We start from the raw sequence: 17,520 nt of genomic DNA on the forward strand, positions 1-17,520 counted from the left end.
GTGTGCCACCACCGCCCGGCCTATGACCTTATTCTTAAGAGGCTATACCCATTGTTATGGTCTGACATAATAAAAACCTGTTAATTATTTGCAACTCTATACATTCTTGATATTAACAATGACTGTATTTTATGGTTTCTCACAAGAATCTGAAACTCAGTATGGTCAAAGCTTAAATCACACTTAAATTCCTAGCAGTTTTATTTCCTATTCAATTATCTAGTCATTGAAGCCTCCAAAAAGGAGGCCTTAGATTTTCCTATTCCTGCTACCTTTCATATTCAAGCTATGCTTAGCTCTGAATATTTCTCCATTTCACTGTCTGCCTTCTGGAATACTGTCATAACTTTTATCTGACCTGCTAGCTCTAGTCTTGTCTTATTCAGTTTCGTTCACACTGTGACTACTACTCTGTTTTGAATGTGTCAAGAGCCCCGTGACTTATAGTTCAGAGATGATCATCAAGACCCCTCCTGTTTCCTTTTCAGTCTTATGATCTTATTTCCTCATGAGAATTGCAATCTAGTGATGCCATGTAACTTGAAGAAACATCTAAACCTGGCAAGCTCCTTTAGAACAAGGGCACCTTGAACACTGAATATTGACCCACTCTACCTTCAGGAGGTACCATCTGCTGTTATAGATTTAATACTGAAGTGAATAAACAATGCCATTACTTTGGTACTTTCCCACATGTGCCCATGCTTTACAGAATCAACAAAAATGTGAAAGGGCTTCAGCTGTCAAAAGTTTGGCATGTTTTATAAAAGCAAGAATAGATCTTAGTATAAGAGACATGATGATTATATTAATACATGTAGGTGATATGACAAAATTATGAAAAGAGTAATTGTTAATTGTTTAAAATTTCAGAAAATCAGAATGCATTTCAATAGTCTGATTTGGAAAGTTTTGTGAAAATATTATCCAAAAGAATTTTTCTTTTTCCCAGGAGTGTTTTTTCATTCTCTTTTCTTCCTTTTTTTTTCTTTTGCAAATGTAGAATACATACAGCTTTAAAAGGGAGGTAAGTATTGGATGTCCAAAAGTTCAGTATCTATCATATCTACTCAAAAATTCTGCTTTACTGTTTAGATGTCTCATCCAATGCTTTCCACATTCCATATTCCATATTCTTATATCATTAGTTCTGTCTCCACAAGAAGGAACTTTTTGCTTTGTCTCTCAAGAAGCCTAAACTATTTGACATTTCAGGTACATAAAAAACCTCCACAGTTTTTGAAGAAAATGTGGTCACTTATTCCTACATTTACAATCATTTTCTATTTCCTAATTCAATCACAATACTTAGTGCAATCTTTTCTAATTATATTTTGGCTTATAAATCTTGCTTTGGGAACTGAGATTACTTCTTTGAGAAGAAAAATTATTTAAGGTATTATGAAATCTAAAACACACTGATATGTCCTACAAGCTGAAGCCCTGGCTTTCTGGCCATGGTAAAGCACCCTAGGGTAGTTCTGAGGAGGTAGGTACACATCAATCACTGAGTACTATATTAAGGAATAAAATTTGTTAAAATATAACAAAAAATCTGGAGTCAAATACTCCAGATTTATTTTCCCAATGGCAAGACATTGGCATTATAAAAACAGCTCCAATCTCCCAATAAATATACTTGAATATTTGCTACACGTCAGAAGGTGGAGCTCTAAACATGTCTGAAATGCTAGTTTCAATGCGGTCCACAAAAGTGTATGTATACCAAGGGGATTGAAACATCCATGAAGTGTTTGGAAAAATCCTTCTAAAGAATATTCTAGTTCTTTGAGGATGACATCACCCATATCATCTAATAGAAGGTTCACTAGCAGAAAAGGCATTTAGTGATTTCCTGTAACATGTCAAAATATTTCTTGCTATTAAAAACTTAGATATGTGTAAATCCAACAATAAATATAAAATACATTTAAAAGGCAAAACATTTTTGAAAAATCATGGCTACCTGGTCGAACATGGGCTAAGTCACAAGTACTTACAAGCATCTCGGATATAGAGGAGCATGGCTATGAAGACGTAATCCACTAAGCTCAGGCTGAGGCCATCGGCAAACAACGCGTCCCAGACCACCAGCAGATCCTGCAGCGGGAACTCTCTCCCAAACAGCAGCCGCACCCATCGCCTGCACAGAGACCAGACAAATGAGAAAATGAGGCTTCTCAAAGGATCCTTTTCTCATGAAAATGAAAAAGTTACAATTTATTAATAGAGCACAGTCAGAAAATACTATTTACTGAAAATATAGCATAATTTAAATTTCAAGAAAGCATTACATAGCAAAACAAAATACTGTAAAATGTAAGTTTTAAGTTTTTAAAGTTCTATACTAGACCACAGTGTTACACATTATTCTTCTGTGTGTAAAACAAAAGAATGACAGTTGGGAAGGACAGACAAGTTTCCTAGGAAACAGACAGCACGAACCTTCGCAAGGACAGACAGGACAAATGTGGAGTCAGAGCGGCAGCTGTGGTGCATTTAAGGTTGTTCATTATTGAAAATACCATTCCCAAAATTTCAGTTTCTCTATCGATTTTTGTGAACTTATTAGCTTTTCACAAGTGTTTTCTCTAACAAATCACCATCGTCAAACTTAGAAATTTATATTCTTTCATTTAATTATTTAAAATACTCATTTTAAAACTTAGTGTTAGGAAAAAATCATTACTCTTGTATATTTTGGAAGGGTCAAGTGTACAGTTATTGAAAATGAAAAAATATTAATAATTCTCTTTTGGCTAGAAATAGGTATCACTAATCAGTTAAACTGTTTTTCAGGGACTGCTTCTCATGTTGATTTCTTGCCCAGGTAAGTGAATACAGCACAGAAGTCAATAAACAGCAAGGGTACTAAACATCCTTGGATATGACTGTATGACGTAAGAGTGAGGCTTGAGACTTTAGACTCCAGAAGGTCTAATTAGGCAACTGATATGTAATGTGTACAAGAAAATTAGCATTTGGTTTGATATATTTTGATTCATTGATTTCTAATTTTATGCAATAGGGGTACAATTCTTTTACAGTCTTTCCCAAGCACACTTCAGTAAGAATTCTATATAATTTTGGCATATTGCAGAGAATCTAAAAATTTTAATTTCCAGTACTAGCAAATAATATAAAAAAGAAATTCTTTAAAAATTAATCAAACACACACACACACACACACACACACACACACACACACACACACACACATGATAAGCAAAGTATCTTACTTTTTTGTAAAATATGAAACCAAACACAACCATCTGAAGGTTAATGTGAGGATACTTGCTTCAGGAGTATTGTATTTAAGGCACAGCTGTGTCAGAATACTCCCTAACCACGTGTATATAGCACCACAGTTATTATAAATCATAGGATCAAACACATCCATTCATATTCATATTATCAAATTAATCAAGAGTATTTTTTTCTAGACTGTTTTCTACTACAGCCATTACTCATTTTTTTCATTAAAAAAACTGCATAGGTAAATATTTTTAAATGTTATAATAATTTCAACAATGTTTAATCTATCTTTCAGATCTTAGTGTACTGCTACAATAGAGTGGCTAACACAGAATATATGTATCTTTCAACTTCGTAGCAAAAGAAAAAACTGCTGTGCACTTCTAATTCTCACAAATCACCCAGGCTAATATGTACCACTCCATAAAGAACAAAATATGACTAAATTAAATGGTATTCTTGGAAGTTATGAAGAATTAACTGGTCTTGCTAGAGTGGTGGGGGAACTAGAGTAGAGCAAAAGCACCAGTGCCCAGAATTTTCAATGACATGTGAACATTTACACGTCAATGACCGACACACTCAGAACTGCTTCCTTGCAGATATTTAACTGACACAACTAGAAAACAAAATTTGATCAATGAATGAATGTTAATTCAGGACACGGAAGAAAATATCAAATTATTTCCCTTAGCATTCCTTACAGCTCAAATTCTTATGTCAATTTCATCACAGTGTTTCCAACAAGAACAGTTTTGTTTTTTTTTTTTTAAAGAAAGACTTTATCTAATGCCTATGACAAGATACTGGTCACTGCTCAAAGTTCTCCTGCGGCATGCCTGTTGGTGAGGGCTGCCCTAGTTCAGCTGTGTCTCCTGCGGCACTGCAGAAGGGACATGTGCCACTCCTCATTCTTCTCAGTGACCAGGACAGTGCTCAGTCTCCAACTGTCCACATGTGTAACACCTTCAGAATTATGCAGAACACACACCTTCAGCACTTTCCTGTTTGATGTGAAGTCTGTGAGGTGCTATTTTACAAACTTTCACATTGCTTCATTCAAGTTTCACCTTGCCGAAATCTCTGCTCCTTAATCCCACAGCGAGGAGCAAATACACACACTGGGTAGGGGATAGGGGTGAGGAGTGGGAAAGGGGGTGGGGAGACTTGAAAAGGTCTTTGCCAAGTGAGTGTATAGAGACTTCACTCAGTGCTCTCTGTGATGTGTACCGGGATCTTGTTAAATGCACTGTAAAGTCACATATCATACTACTAAAAAGTAAAGGTCTAGCTTAGTCAGAAACACTGATCTTAGTAATAGTGGCACAAAAACAGTTCAGGAAGTGGAAGAAAATTTAAAAATATGTAAGAAAGACAGGTTACTGCTAGGTATGTAATATACTACTTTTTATTAACTCATTAGTTCATGTATCTATCACCGTGTGCATGTATATGGGTGTGTGCATGTGTGTGGGTGTGTGCATGTGGGTGGGTGTGTGCGCATGTGTGTGGGTGTGTGCATTGTGTGGGTGTGTGCATGTGTGTGGGTGTGTGCATGTGTGTTGGTGTGTGCATGTGTATGGGGGTGTGCATTGTGTGGGTGTGTGCATGTGTATGGGGGTGTGCATTGTGTGGGTGTGTGCATGTGTGTGGGTGTGTGCATTGTGTGGGTGTGTGCATGTGTGTGGGTGTGTGCATGTGTGGGTGTGTGCATGTGTGTGGGTGTGTGCATGTGTGTGGGTGTGTACATGTCCTAACGCCCATGGTGAGAGCAGAGGGAAGCTTTCAGGGTTCAACTCTCTCCTTTGCCTGGGAACCCAGGGATAGAATCAGTTCTTCAGGTTTGTGCTTGAAGTGCTTTTGTCTGTTGTACCATTTTGCTGGCTCAGAATGTTAATTTATATAAGACCTAATAATTTGTACATGTAACAACACTGAAGTATAATTCCTATTTTCTATTTTTAATAGGGGCAAATTCTTAACTTTTAAAGAATATGATTAAAGCAATGGTATGAAACTAACAAGGAACTTGTCAATAATCACTTTATTCTACGTTCAATTTAGTTCACACATATACTCAAAACAAAAAACTTCATGTGCTATTTTGGATTTTTTTCTCACTGATTTAAAAGCAAAGGGAAAATTCAGTGCTTTATGGAATGAGTTACTAATAGACATTGTTTCAGTAAGCTTTTATATTCTCAGGAAAAAAAATCTACTTTAAAAAAACAAGGCCTTATAAAGAAGTTATGTCTACAATTAACATGCTTTTATTGCAGTTAAAAATATTTAGTGAGTATTAAGTTACACTTAAGGGTAGCATTAAACCTTTCTTACCCTTAAAGACAGTTCAGTTTAATTGCTTGATACCATTAACTTTGCTTTTCAGATGCTGCACCTGAAGACAGTGATGCTCACACACTTCAAGGCATGTGATGACACAAGGGTTCAGACTTTACCAGAGCTATGTAGTAATCACAGCTACACAAACAGAATGACTATCAAAGCACTAAAGTCAGTAATAAACTACTCAGAGACAGGACAGTCTTCAGCGGCTCTCAACTGTCAGTCCTGTGTAATGAAACTGCTTCTTCCGGGGGATCATTAACTACTGATGGTGTTATTGCTTGGTGAATGGCGCATAGAAACACCAAGAGGAAATTGATTCATGAGAATGGCCAACTTGTAGTTTAACTAAGCATAGCCAACATGGGTACAGAGGGTTATGCATATATATATATATATATATATATATATATATATATATATATATATATATACTATACCTTCTTTTCTACTTCTTTTCTTTTAATGACCATTTTATATGGGATATGTCTATCACAACCACACAAAAACAAGGTAGGAAAATGTATTCAATTTAATTGAACAAACACCAGAAAAGAACCTATTCAGGTGTGGTGGTGCACATCTTTAATCCCAGCACTCAGGAGGCAGAGGCAGGTGGAGCTCTATGAGTTCCAGGCCAGCCTGGTCTACAGAGAGAGTTCCAGGTCAGGCAGGGCTACACAGAGAAACCCTGTCTCAAAAAACAAAAGAAAACAATAACAAACAAAACAAAAAACTGAAACAAACCAGAAGAACAATAAAAACAATGTATTTTTGCTCAATCACACACACACACACACACACACACACACACACACACACACACACACACACACACACACGCTAATTTGGGGTTTTGCTGTTTGTTCATTTGTACTCTTAAAAGCCAGAGAATTTTAAATATTCAATTCTCATTCTTGAATAAACACAGAATCCAAATTCTTTTAGTAACAGGTAAAAACAAAAGCAAGTAAGTCATGAAACTATCTGAGGTTGAACACCTACTTGATTGAGTCTAGGATTTTTTAATGCTGGGTTTTCCCGTAATTCTTTTGAAATGAATTGATTTTGAATATTTACATTAACCCTGTGAGAATAGTCTCAAAAGCTGCAGTTATTATAGCTAGGGTCACAAGACATTGTCAACTTTAATTCTCACATTTTTAAAAATTAAAATTACAAAGAATGTATGGTAAAATGACTTCCAATTCATATTTACTATTTTTCTAAAATTTCTGTAAAATATACCATTGGAAGATATTTAACCTACTTGGTAAGACTTTTTTAAAAATTTAGACAGAGAGACAGGGTATATAAACAGATTAAGCCTCACAGGGTGATCATGCTCCCCCACAAACCAACACTAACAATGATGCCCATGCCAGGCATGAAACATCTCCCTTTGAGTTGTTGGTCACAGAAGCCCAAAAGAATCTCCAAATAACACAGGCTATTGCCATTGTCCTTGGTTATCTTCCAGAATTTGAAGGTGAAATCCTATTGCTGAATATATCACATGATTTGGACACAGGACTCAGAGGTACTGAGGTGGAACTGACCTAGAAGCTTCCTCTTAAGGACTAGATCTCATAGTATAAGAAAGTGCTACACAAGCTGCCAAGGAAAAAAGCACTCAGTAGTTACACCCAGCTGTAAAGTCTATGAACCACAACAATGGCAGCCTGGCAAGACTAGGTACAATAGTGGCAGTTTCAGTTTGGGGATAATAAACGGCTGTCTAATTAGACTGAAGGCCTGCTCAACAGGAGAGAATTCATGCCTGGTACTAAACACCTAGCCAACTACCCATGGATGGAGAGAGGTCATAGGTCCTAGAGGAGAACCTAGTTCTGCACAGGGCACACAATCCCAAGTGGTCCATCTATAATGCACCCCCACACCTAAGGCTCAGGTGACATCCCAGAAGAGGGGGCTGCTTAATGACAATATTAGTTGACATGTCAATGTGGATAAGAAAAATGTCACACGTCCCTACCCTTAGATGAACAACTACAGGCAATAAATGGTTGCCGAGAGAGATATAGTCAGTTGAGAGGGAATATAGAGGGGACACATGATGGGGGATAGAGAAAGAGGTGGGGAATATGTAAATACAGTAATCATGTAGAAAATTCACAAAAAATTCAAATTAAAAAAATAATTCAAATTTATTTCCCATTTCTTGTGATCCACAGGTTGAACTGGGGTCAGGTTTGGCTTTCTAGGAACACACATGAATCCTAAGTTAATCAAACATATATACTCATAAGCATATATACTCAAACTATTAAAAGGGCATTTTTGACTTTAGGGAACATGCACTGTTCTATCAGAGGGCAGTGTATAGCCCTTTATTAAGGAGGACTTCTTATTCCAGAGGTAAGTCCCTAATAATTATGCAAAAATTTCTAGTGTAATTTATTCTTTCTTGCAAGTGTCTGAAACTTGTTTATCAGAATAAATGTGATAAGCCCTTTGCAAAAAAACAGTCTGAGAGGGAAGTACAGAATTGTGTATCAATCTTTTTCATAGATCTATAAAGGACGCTCATGGACTGATGGGCATAAGATGACTATAGGACATTGTAAGGCTGTATGATCTGTGAACATCCTCAATCCCGTCCTCTCTCTCCTCCTCCTTTAGAACAGGGGATCTCAACCTTCCTTAATGCTGTGACTCTTTTATAAAGTTCCTCATGTTATGGTGACCCCCAATCACAACATTATTTTCATGGCTACTTCATAACTGTAGTTTTACTACTGTTATGCCGATGTCTTAGGCTACCCATGTGAAAGGGTTGTATAACCCCCAAAATAGTCGCAACCCACAGATTGAGAACCGCTGTTTTAGAAGTACTGTCTACTATTACAAGTATGGTATTTGAAAGACTGAGTAACTTTAGCACATGTAATTTACCAGTAAGTTCAGGTAAAACGAATTAGGGGAGGAAGTCTTGTATAGTTGTAGGAATAGGACTCACTGCCTAAGAACAATCTTGTCCACTCAAGTGAGGTACAGCTTTTGAGCCTAACCCTGACTTAAGAGTCTATGGAAAAGTGTCACTAAAGAAAGATTTTCTACCCCACCACATCTTGTGCTCTGCCACACATGAGCTTCTTGGCATTTCCTGGAGCAAATTACTTAAAGGCTACTATTATAGGTGAATGACACAAAAAATTCAAGTGTAGTTGGTGATCATATTGGAAAAATTAGTTTCAGGCTTTGTAAATACCGATTTTTAAATTGTTTTCCAATTCCCACTTCTAGAGAGTTTGTAAATACTTTGTTCTGTTATTTTACATTCAGAAAAAGGAATTATCAAATCAATTTTCTAAAACAACATGAGCAGAATTGTTAAAAATAATAGTGCCCATCTTCTTTGATCTGGAACTCATTTTTAAAGAGAGTAAACTAGTTTGACTTTAGTGCCAGTGGGACCTTCATCACGGTACAAAACGCAGAACTCCCTATGCATTATAGGAAGAACTGACACTGGGTATATCACCAAGCTGAGAAATACCAGAATCTACTCAGTGATGACAGTCAAGTTTCCATACGCATTTAATCTCAACTTCAACAATGGTGAAGGAAATAGCCAAAGCAAGGTGGGTCAGACTTCAAGAGAGCCAGACAGACCCATTCCTAAAGGGAAGCAGGGATCCATGATTTCCTTTGGTGTCTAACTCCAGTTTATAGCTGAGTACCCTCTACTCTTCAGAGATGCTTTCTTCTGCCTTTCCTTTCCTATCCAGACCTGATGGATAAAGGCTGCACATCTGATACATGTCACTGCTTCCAGTTTGGCACTGGTGAGCAAACCTTAGCTACTGATAATGCTGCTAAGTTTGTTTTGGTCGCTTTTCTTTCTCTAACAGATTCCAGGCTCCTTGGAGATATTTGTAAGGGGCAAAGAATAGGGTGTTTGCATGCTCAGTAAGTTAGTATGCATTTCCTCCTCAGGTCAGCTCTTTCTGGCCAGGGATCCTGTGGTAATGAACTTACACCTAACTTATACACAGGCATCCTAGATGCGGGCTGAATTTTCCCCTAAGCATTTCTCATGTCACTGTGTGCTGATTCACATACTAAGTACTAAATCTCCAAGGCCCCTTAGCCATCCTGGGCCTTCCCTGTCATTTCAAGACCACTGTTTCTGTTGGACACTCATAGCTGAGGTGTTCCTCAGTTTTACTCTGTACTCAAAGTGTGATCCTAGTCAGTGGCACTGCTTGGGAGCCTGTTAGACATGCAGACTCTCAATACTATCTGACTAGACAAGAAATCACTTTAACAATGGGTGTGCATTCACATTAAGGTTTGAGAGATGCTGGAAGAGGTAAGATACCATTAACCTTGAAGGCCTGCCGAACCCCCGAAAGGGCCAATTCCCAGATTATTCTGATAAGCAAGGTTTAGGTGTAGACTGATACTTTTAGGGGCCAGGATATACTGGTAATACTTGTGTGGGGACCACATAAAAAGTTCGAAAATTTCAAGAACATGTTACCTATTCCAGTGTCTCTCAAACACTAATTAATTTAAAGGAATGTACCTTTGAATTAGCTTCCTTAGTATGTCTAGTCCTTGGACCAATGACCACCACATATTTAATATTTGGGATAAAAATCATGCCCAGTCAATTTCCTTTAGTATTATGTTAACCTCTAAACATTTGATGATACGTTAAACACGTGAACAAACAAACAAAAAAAAAAGAGGGAAGTGAGGGAAGACTTAGAGGGAGAAGAGGAGGGGAGGAGAGTGGAGGGGAGAAGAGGGAGAATGCGAGCGTGCCCTTCCACCATAGAGGAGACAAGGGGTCATTTTAATTTTTATTAAATTCCCAGGATATGACTTAAGTTAACATTTGTAAGTGAAAGTTTTTTAAACATTGATTTACTATGAAGGATCTATTATCTGTCTGTCTATGATATATTAGCTCAATGGTAGAAGAAATACTAGCATGCATTATTTTCAATCACAAGTAACAGGCACATACACATACTCTCTCTGCCTCCCTCCCTGTCAAACAGTGAACATGTATGTGTTTGTGTATGGATACTCATACACTTGAAGACCCCTTTCTTGGTTATAATAGAGATGGAATCCAGCACACTGTGCATGGCAGTCAAGAGTTCTACCACTGAACTACATTCTAGCTCTTGAGGGCCTGTTTTAATATCTTTCCTGAGCCTTAAGATTTGCTCTAATGAGGTTCAAGAATTAGGACATGGTAGGGCACAGACAATTTATTAGATATGAAAGAGGCAGAGCCCATGGAGGAAGTGGTGTGTGCACATAAGGAACAGAAAATACTGTTAGCACCAGGACCAAAATGGAAATTTCCCACTCTCCAAGTGCTAACTCTGTGATCCTGACCAAAATGGTAACTTGTTTGTACACACCAACTCATGTGTTACAGTGAATCATTCTTATGAAGTGTCCTAGTTTGCTTTCTACTGCTGTGACAATCACTATGACCTGGAGGACCAAATGAACAAGGGTGGCACTGCTCACAGTGGGCTGGGCTCTTCCATATTAATCATTAATCAATAAAATGCTCCAAAGACTTGCCTACAGGCAATCTGATGCAGGCATTTTCTCAATCTAGATTCCTTCTTCCTAGGACTCTAGCTTGTGTTAAGTGATAAAAAACCAAAACCAAAACAAAGAAAAATCAACTAGCACAACAAAGGCTCTATATGACAAACTTGCTCTGATGGATGACTATTGTGGGAGACCGGCTCCCACATTTTTATGACAGGGAACTCTTTAGGAGTGAGGGTAAGAGATATTGGGTAGAAATACAGAGGTAGAAGGATAGAGGAAGAGAGAAACAGAATCACATGACAGCCTAGGGAGGGCCTGGATCATTATTCACCAGCCTCTCCTGTCTCATCTAAAGGCTATTTATAGGAACGCCAATGGGTGGAGCAAAGACCGTCCCCTAGCTCAGCCAGGTATAGACTCTTCCAATCACCTGGTAATTATGCATATGGTCAAACAATCCTCTAATGCAGCCCTGCTGGGTAAAGCAAGCTCAGATCTCACTAGGAAACCTTTGTGGGCCTCCACAACTCCCCTTTCTTGATATAATAACCGCCCCCCCCCCCCCACACACACAAGGCCCCTCAGATAAGACTGTTTCAGGTAGTCCTTCTTGATTATCTTCCTTACCCATCATGAGATATACTTTCTATCAGGCATACTCTGACTTAGGTTGGAAGCTATCAAGAAGAAAGTTGCCCGTCTTTGACTAACAGCTTCTGATAGGAGCGGGTACAGAGTATAACTCAGCTCTGACTCAGGTCCCTACTGAGTCTGCAAATCACCCACAGTGATCTCCATAGCTGCCATACCTCCCAGTAAAGGAGTAGAGGATGATAAAGGTGGAATATCCTTTTTGGAATGGGTCTAAGGTGACTACAGCAGTCTTAGCTGCACCAAGCCCGTTTCCTGGATCAAAACTTTCTCCTAACAGATGTTCAATAAAAATTTCAAGAGACTATTTTGATTCCCAGTCATTTCAAATCACTTCAAAGTATCCACTCAAGTAAACAAAAACCCATGCTAATTATAGAAACACTTTTACAAACTAACTCAACTGTGGGAGGCTTACCCCATTGTGGGAGGCCTACCCCGTTCTAAACAGAAACAGAAGGAGTAGAAACTTCTAGGAAGAAGACAGAAAAGCACCCCTAATTATGACACCTTCACTTAAGTTTTCCAGGGGCCACTGAGATCATAAAATTATATTTTAAGCTATCATAAAAAGTATTCAAATATATCTGAAGGTAAAAAGTAATAAAAACTTGAAGATGCTTCTATTTCTATTTGGTTTCTCTTTTAAAAATTAATGTTACCTAACTTCTCTGGACTAGACAGATATTGAATTTACACTTTTTACAAACTTATATTTAAAAGGAAACTCCATTTACACTTTTTACATATTTACAAGTAGCATGATTATCACTACACATATTTATACTTTACAAACTTACATTCAAAAGCAAACTCTATTAGCAAACATCTAGAAAGGATTTCTTAACGGAACTAATAACAAGACAGGAAGTACTCAAATCATCTTTCTTTTTTTTTTTTTCTTGGTTTTTCAAGACAGGGCTTCTCTGTGTAGCTTTGCGTCTTTCCTGGAACTCACTCTGTAGGCAAGGCTGGTCTTGAACTCACAGAGATCTGTCTGCCTCTGAGAGTGCTGAGTGCTGAGATTAAAGGCATGAACCACCACCGCTCGGTTCACAAATCATTTCTAAAGTTCCAAGTTTATAGTCAGCTTTGATATCACTCTGAAAGTTTTCTTGAGAGTTTAAAGTCAGAGCCTAATTAATATATCAGTGGCCCTTAAACTTGACTGAGGGTAAAATTCCCTCTTTTTAATTTTTTAAAGCTGCATTTTTTAAGATTACCATGAGTTTTTTTAAATGATGCTAATATTTCCTTCTTGCATTTTTAGCACAACTCAATCTTTTAAGTTTTTTTTTCCCACATCGAAAGCAATTTCCCAATGCAAGGACGACTTTCCCTTGTTTTCTAAAGGATTTCAAAGCAGCTTGTTGACAAATGGTATTAGCATTCTAATCATCTCCTGAGAGGCAAGTTGTTCACCTGTTCCTAGTTCTCAGGAAGTAAGGCTAAGCTTTTTAATATTGTTTGGAAAAGAAATGGCATTTTGTGGCAGAGATTTTGGGCAGTGCGGTATCAGAATTTCTGTTACAGACTATATTTCCCAAACAGCCTTTCTCTATATAGTCACTATATAGTCACACTGTTACAAGCTACATTATGGACTACATTTCCCAAGCTGCCTTTCTCTGTATCATCACATTGTTATGAATGAACTACATTTCCCATGCTGCCTTTCAGGTCTGGAAGAAAACTTCTGTCCACACAGTCCATATTCGTGCCAAAATCAGGCTTCTGCTTTTACCACAAGAGATTTTTTGTCTTCCCTAAGCTTGCATTAGGACACCTGCATTACTGTTTTGACAGGTGTACATTTCTAATCAGATTTTTCATCGGCCACTGTTCCCAGAATGGGTTATATCTGTCTGAGTACACTCACAGAGGTGTTTGTTGCCAGAAGTGAAAATCCTTGGGTGCTTCCCTCCCCTGCCTCATTGGGTCAGTGAAATGGAATGATAATACTTGAAAAAAAGAGTTTTTTCAGAAAGTTTTTTTTTGCTGCTGTTGGTGCTGCATAGCCCCACTACTGACTCAGGGCTTGCAGTTGGGTGGGTGACTGTCACCATCCCTGCTGGCCTTGTTTGTAGGCCATATTTTTTATACTAGCAGCTTTCCCCAGGTCGTGCACCATCTCTGCCTTAGATCCACACTCAAGGAAGCTGCCTGATGACTGCAGGGATCACAGTATCCCCAGAACACACTCAAACTCAGAGGTGCTTACCCCCTTGGCCCTTCATTGATTGCTTCCCAATTGCTGGTTAGAAGTGGAGACACAACACTAACAGTAAGGATTAGCAATGCTTCAGGAGATTTTTTTTTTCTATGCTAGGGCAGTTACAAATGATTCTCCAATTCTAATAAGATGTTTCTTCCAGGTGAATTTAATTTTTGCCCTTACAGAAAGAGAAAAAAAAAATCTGAGAAGGAAAGGTCTGAAAAGCTTTTAGGTTTTTAGAGAGATGACTAAGTTTTTCCTAAGATTTCTGTTCTCTAACCTTTGGCTTCATGATCAAATGGAAACTAATTTTGATTGTACAGTGTTGTAATGGCATCTGCCAGTGGAGCGGAGAGTTTTGTTTCATTCGCATCCACCTCAGGGAAAATTCTTTCCTCTGACATGCAAGACTTAGAATTAAGCTGTCTACAGGCCAAAAGCTTCCACAAGAATCTTTTTCTGCTCATTTTTCTTATCTGTGATAGATTTTTCTGATTCATCCCCGGGAGTTTACGTTCACAGCCTCATAGTTGGAAAATCAAGGGCATAGCTCCTCCATCTTGTTGTTTATCTCATCCTATGTTTTGTCTAATACTATATTTCTACATTCTACCTTTTATTTTTTCCTTCTTACCCTAAATTCTTTTCTAATTTTTATAGATAACAACTAAGGAGGAAAAAAAAGAAAGAAACCTAGATAGAGAGAAATATACACTGCAGCCTCAGTTTTCAACTTTGGCATTCTGCTGCCTAACTTTCACTCTTCAGAATAAAACACCGTCACTTTTATTTTTTAATTCCTTATTGGGCATGCCCCCTTATACCTGCGATGCCCCCAACACTCCTTTCATCAAGTTCCTATCCCTGTTCCTGCTGCCATTTGTGGGAGACCAGCTCCCACATTTTTATGACAGGGAACTCTTTAGGAGTGAGGGATAGATAAGAGATATTAGGTAGAAATATAGAGGTAAAAGGATAGAGGAGGGAGAAACAGATAGAAATACAGGATAGCCTCAGGAGAGCCTGGACCATTATCTTCTAAAGGGCTACTTAGAGAAATGCCAATGGGTGGAGCAAAGACCTTCCCCTAGCTCAGTCAGGTGTAGACCCTTCCAATCACCTAGTAACCAACTCTGACATGACCAAAAGGAAGACTGAAAAAGAATGAGAATCCTCATCTGAGATTTCTCAAGTTTTAACTGTAATTTAGTAAATACTATGCTAGGCTATATACTTGATGTTATGATGGCAACTCTTAATATAAGACTTATCCAAAGAAAAATCTTAATTCAATAATAATTCTACCAATCTGGGTTCCTCAGTTAACTATGGTTTTCTTGTGCCTCTACACGCCCCCTCACCACTAAATTTGTCAAAGAATCTAGGCATGCTCAATCTAGGCAAATTGATGGCAACATTAGCAAACTCTAAGTAAGAAAGTACAAACAATTCAAACATTGCTAAATACATCTCAAAGCCAAGTAGTAATGGCTTTTGAGTTATCTTTCATTGGGATTATATATGTCCTAGTTTTTATCAAGTTTTTGGATAATCAAGAGCTAAACATGGGCTTGTGTTGTAGTTCACTGCTAGAATGCTTGTCTAGCATTTGCAAGATCATAAGCTCAAGCCTTAGGACCCAAAATGAAATAAAACAAAAAGCTGAAAATATTTGCCCAATGAAGCTGCTCTGACTAAAGAGCAGGGAGTGAGAGGCAGGAAAAATATGAGAAAACCTGAATGATCCAGTGAAGACAAAAGACACTCAACTTCATTACATTCATTATGTTGGTTATGTATGTGATGTGTAAGTATGTCCTCTAACCCAAATCAAACAATTCCTTCTAGGAGGGAAGAGGAAGACTCGAGCAGCTAAGGAAATGCATAGGTTTAGGAGCTGAGCATCTCCTATTTGCTGAGGAGAAGGCTCTCTTGGAAACTGCTGCAAAGCTGTGCAGGACTTCCAGGGATATGCTGGGGTGGGATGCTCAGTGACTCAGCAGTGTTCCTGTCGGTAACTCCTACCCTACACTCCTGTAAGAAATGAAACAAACTCACTGGTTCACTAAGATAGGCTTAGAGTGGATCATTCATGTGTTCTGCCAGCCATGTTTACATCTTCCATAGAAAATCACACCGTGGGTTCACTGAAAACCCAGATCAACTTAAATCATCACAAACTACTTTCCGCTGTGAGTGGAAACACAAAAGTTAAAAGTGAAGTTGGCTATTCCACTTTATCTCTATCTGATAGCTACATGAATGCATGCATAGGTTTTTTAAAGGGTAAAATACACACGGTTACAGGGACAGAGACAACTACGGGTGGAATCAGACAGTACAGTACCACCATTCTCACTAACAAACTCAAGGAAATGCAATCAGGAAAGGATAGTTTTGCTTTGTAAATGATATCAAAATAATCCGCACTATAAAATCATGAACCTTGTACCTACTTTTCACACTGTATATATATAAACTTTTAAAGGCAACAAATAAAGAATGTCTTGAAAATAAGTAGAAGAAATTGCTGTGTATTCAAAGGCTTCTTAGGACAAAGAAAATTCATAGTAAATAACTAGTAAGTTGGACTTTATAAAAATTAGAAACTTCTCTTTAAATAACATTGTTAAGAAAATAAAAACGTAACACATTTAGAAAAAACACATAGGCAAAGGACATATTTCTTGAATATATAAGGAACTCACAATTCTATCACAATAAATAAATATTCAAATTTATAAAATAGGCAAAAAATGTGCAAAGACACTTCACCCCCCCCCAGAAAAAGTAATATAATAGTAAATGAACAAAAGGGGCTCAATAAAGCTAATTATTATGGAAATACATATTGAAACCACAATGGATTCTGCTATATATCCATTAGAGTGACTCTTGTTATTTATTCTTTTGATTTGCTCTTGAAAAAGTTCCCTTGGGTTGCCAAAGTTGGCTTGAATGATCCTCTTATTTCAGCCTCCCAAGTATCTGTGACTAAGGCATGTAGCAGGGCCTGGTTTAATATGGCTTCTATAAATGACAAAATGTAGTGATGATAAGAACAAAATTACTAGAAACTCTCATGTATTGTCAATGTTAATGTAGAATGGTACAACCATTTTTAGAAAGTCTGAAAGCCATTTGTTTCTCATAAAGTTAAGACAATACTTACCAAACAACCAACTAATCTGTCTCTCCAGGATTTACCCAAGAGAAATATATTCACACAAACACCTGCATGTGAATATTTATGCTTTTATTCATATTTGCCCCAAACTGGAAAAACCCAACTATCCTTTGATTGACTAATGCTTAAACAATCTGTGGTGTATCCAAATGCTGGAATACTATTAATAATAAAATGAGCTACTGATATAATCAATAACATGATGAATCTTAACTGCATTATTGTAAATGAAAGAAAACAGATTTAAAAAGCTCCATACCACATGGTTCTTTTTATGTAGTATACTAGGAAAAGCAAAGCAAAACTATAGAGTTAG

The 17,520-nt window shown here is 37.6% G+C and overlaps 1 protein-coding gene across 9 annotated transcripts in view; it reads right to left on the bottom strand.

The window, feature by feature from the left end:
- Tbc1d5 (TBC1 domain family member 5) overlaps positions 1 to 17,520 on the bottom strand; it is a 477,512-nt gene that overhangs the window by 124,593 nt on the left and 335,399 nt on the right. For all 9 annotated transcript variants that reach the window (XM_052745614.1, XM_052745612.1, XM_052745611.1 and 6 more), the window contains one exon: positions 2,001 to 2,143. In XM_052745614.1, the coding sequence (XP_052601574.1) occupies positions 2,001 to 2,143 (143 nt within the window). The remainder of the gene's footprint in view (positions 1 to 2,000; positions 2,144 to 17,520) is intronic.

This window comes from Peromyscus californicus, unplaced genomic scaffold (assembly GCF_007827085.1).
Source record: "Peromyscus californicus insignis strain IS unplaced genomic scaffold, ASM782708v3 Scaffold_19__1_contigs__length_69161282, whole genome shotgun sequence".
Classification (NCBI taxonomy): domain Eukaryota; kingdom Metazoa; phylum Chordata; class Mammalia; order Rodentia; family Cricetidae; genus Peromyscus; species Peromyscus californicus.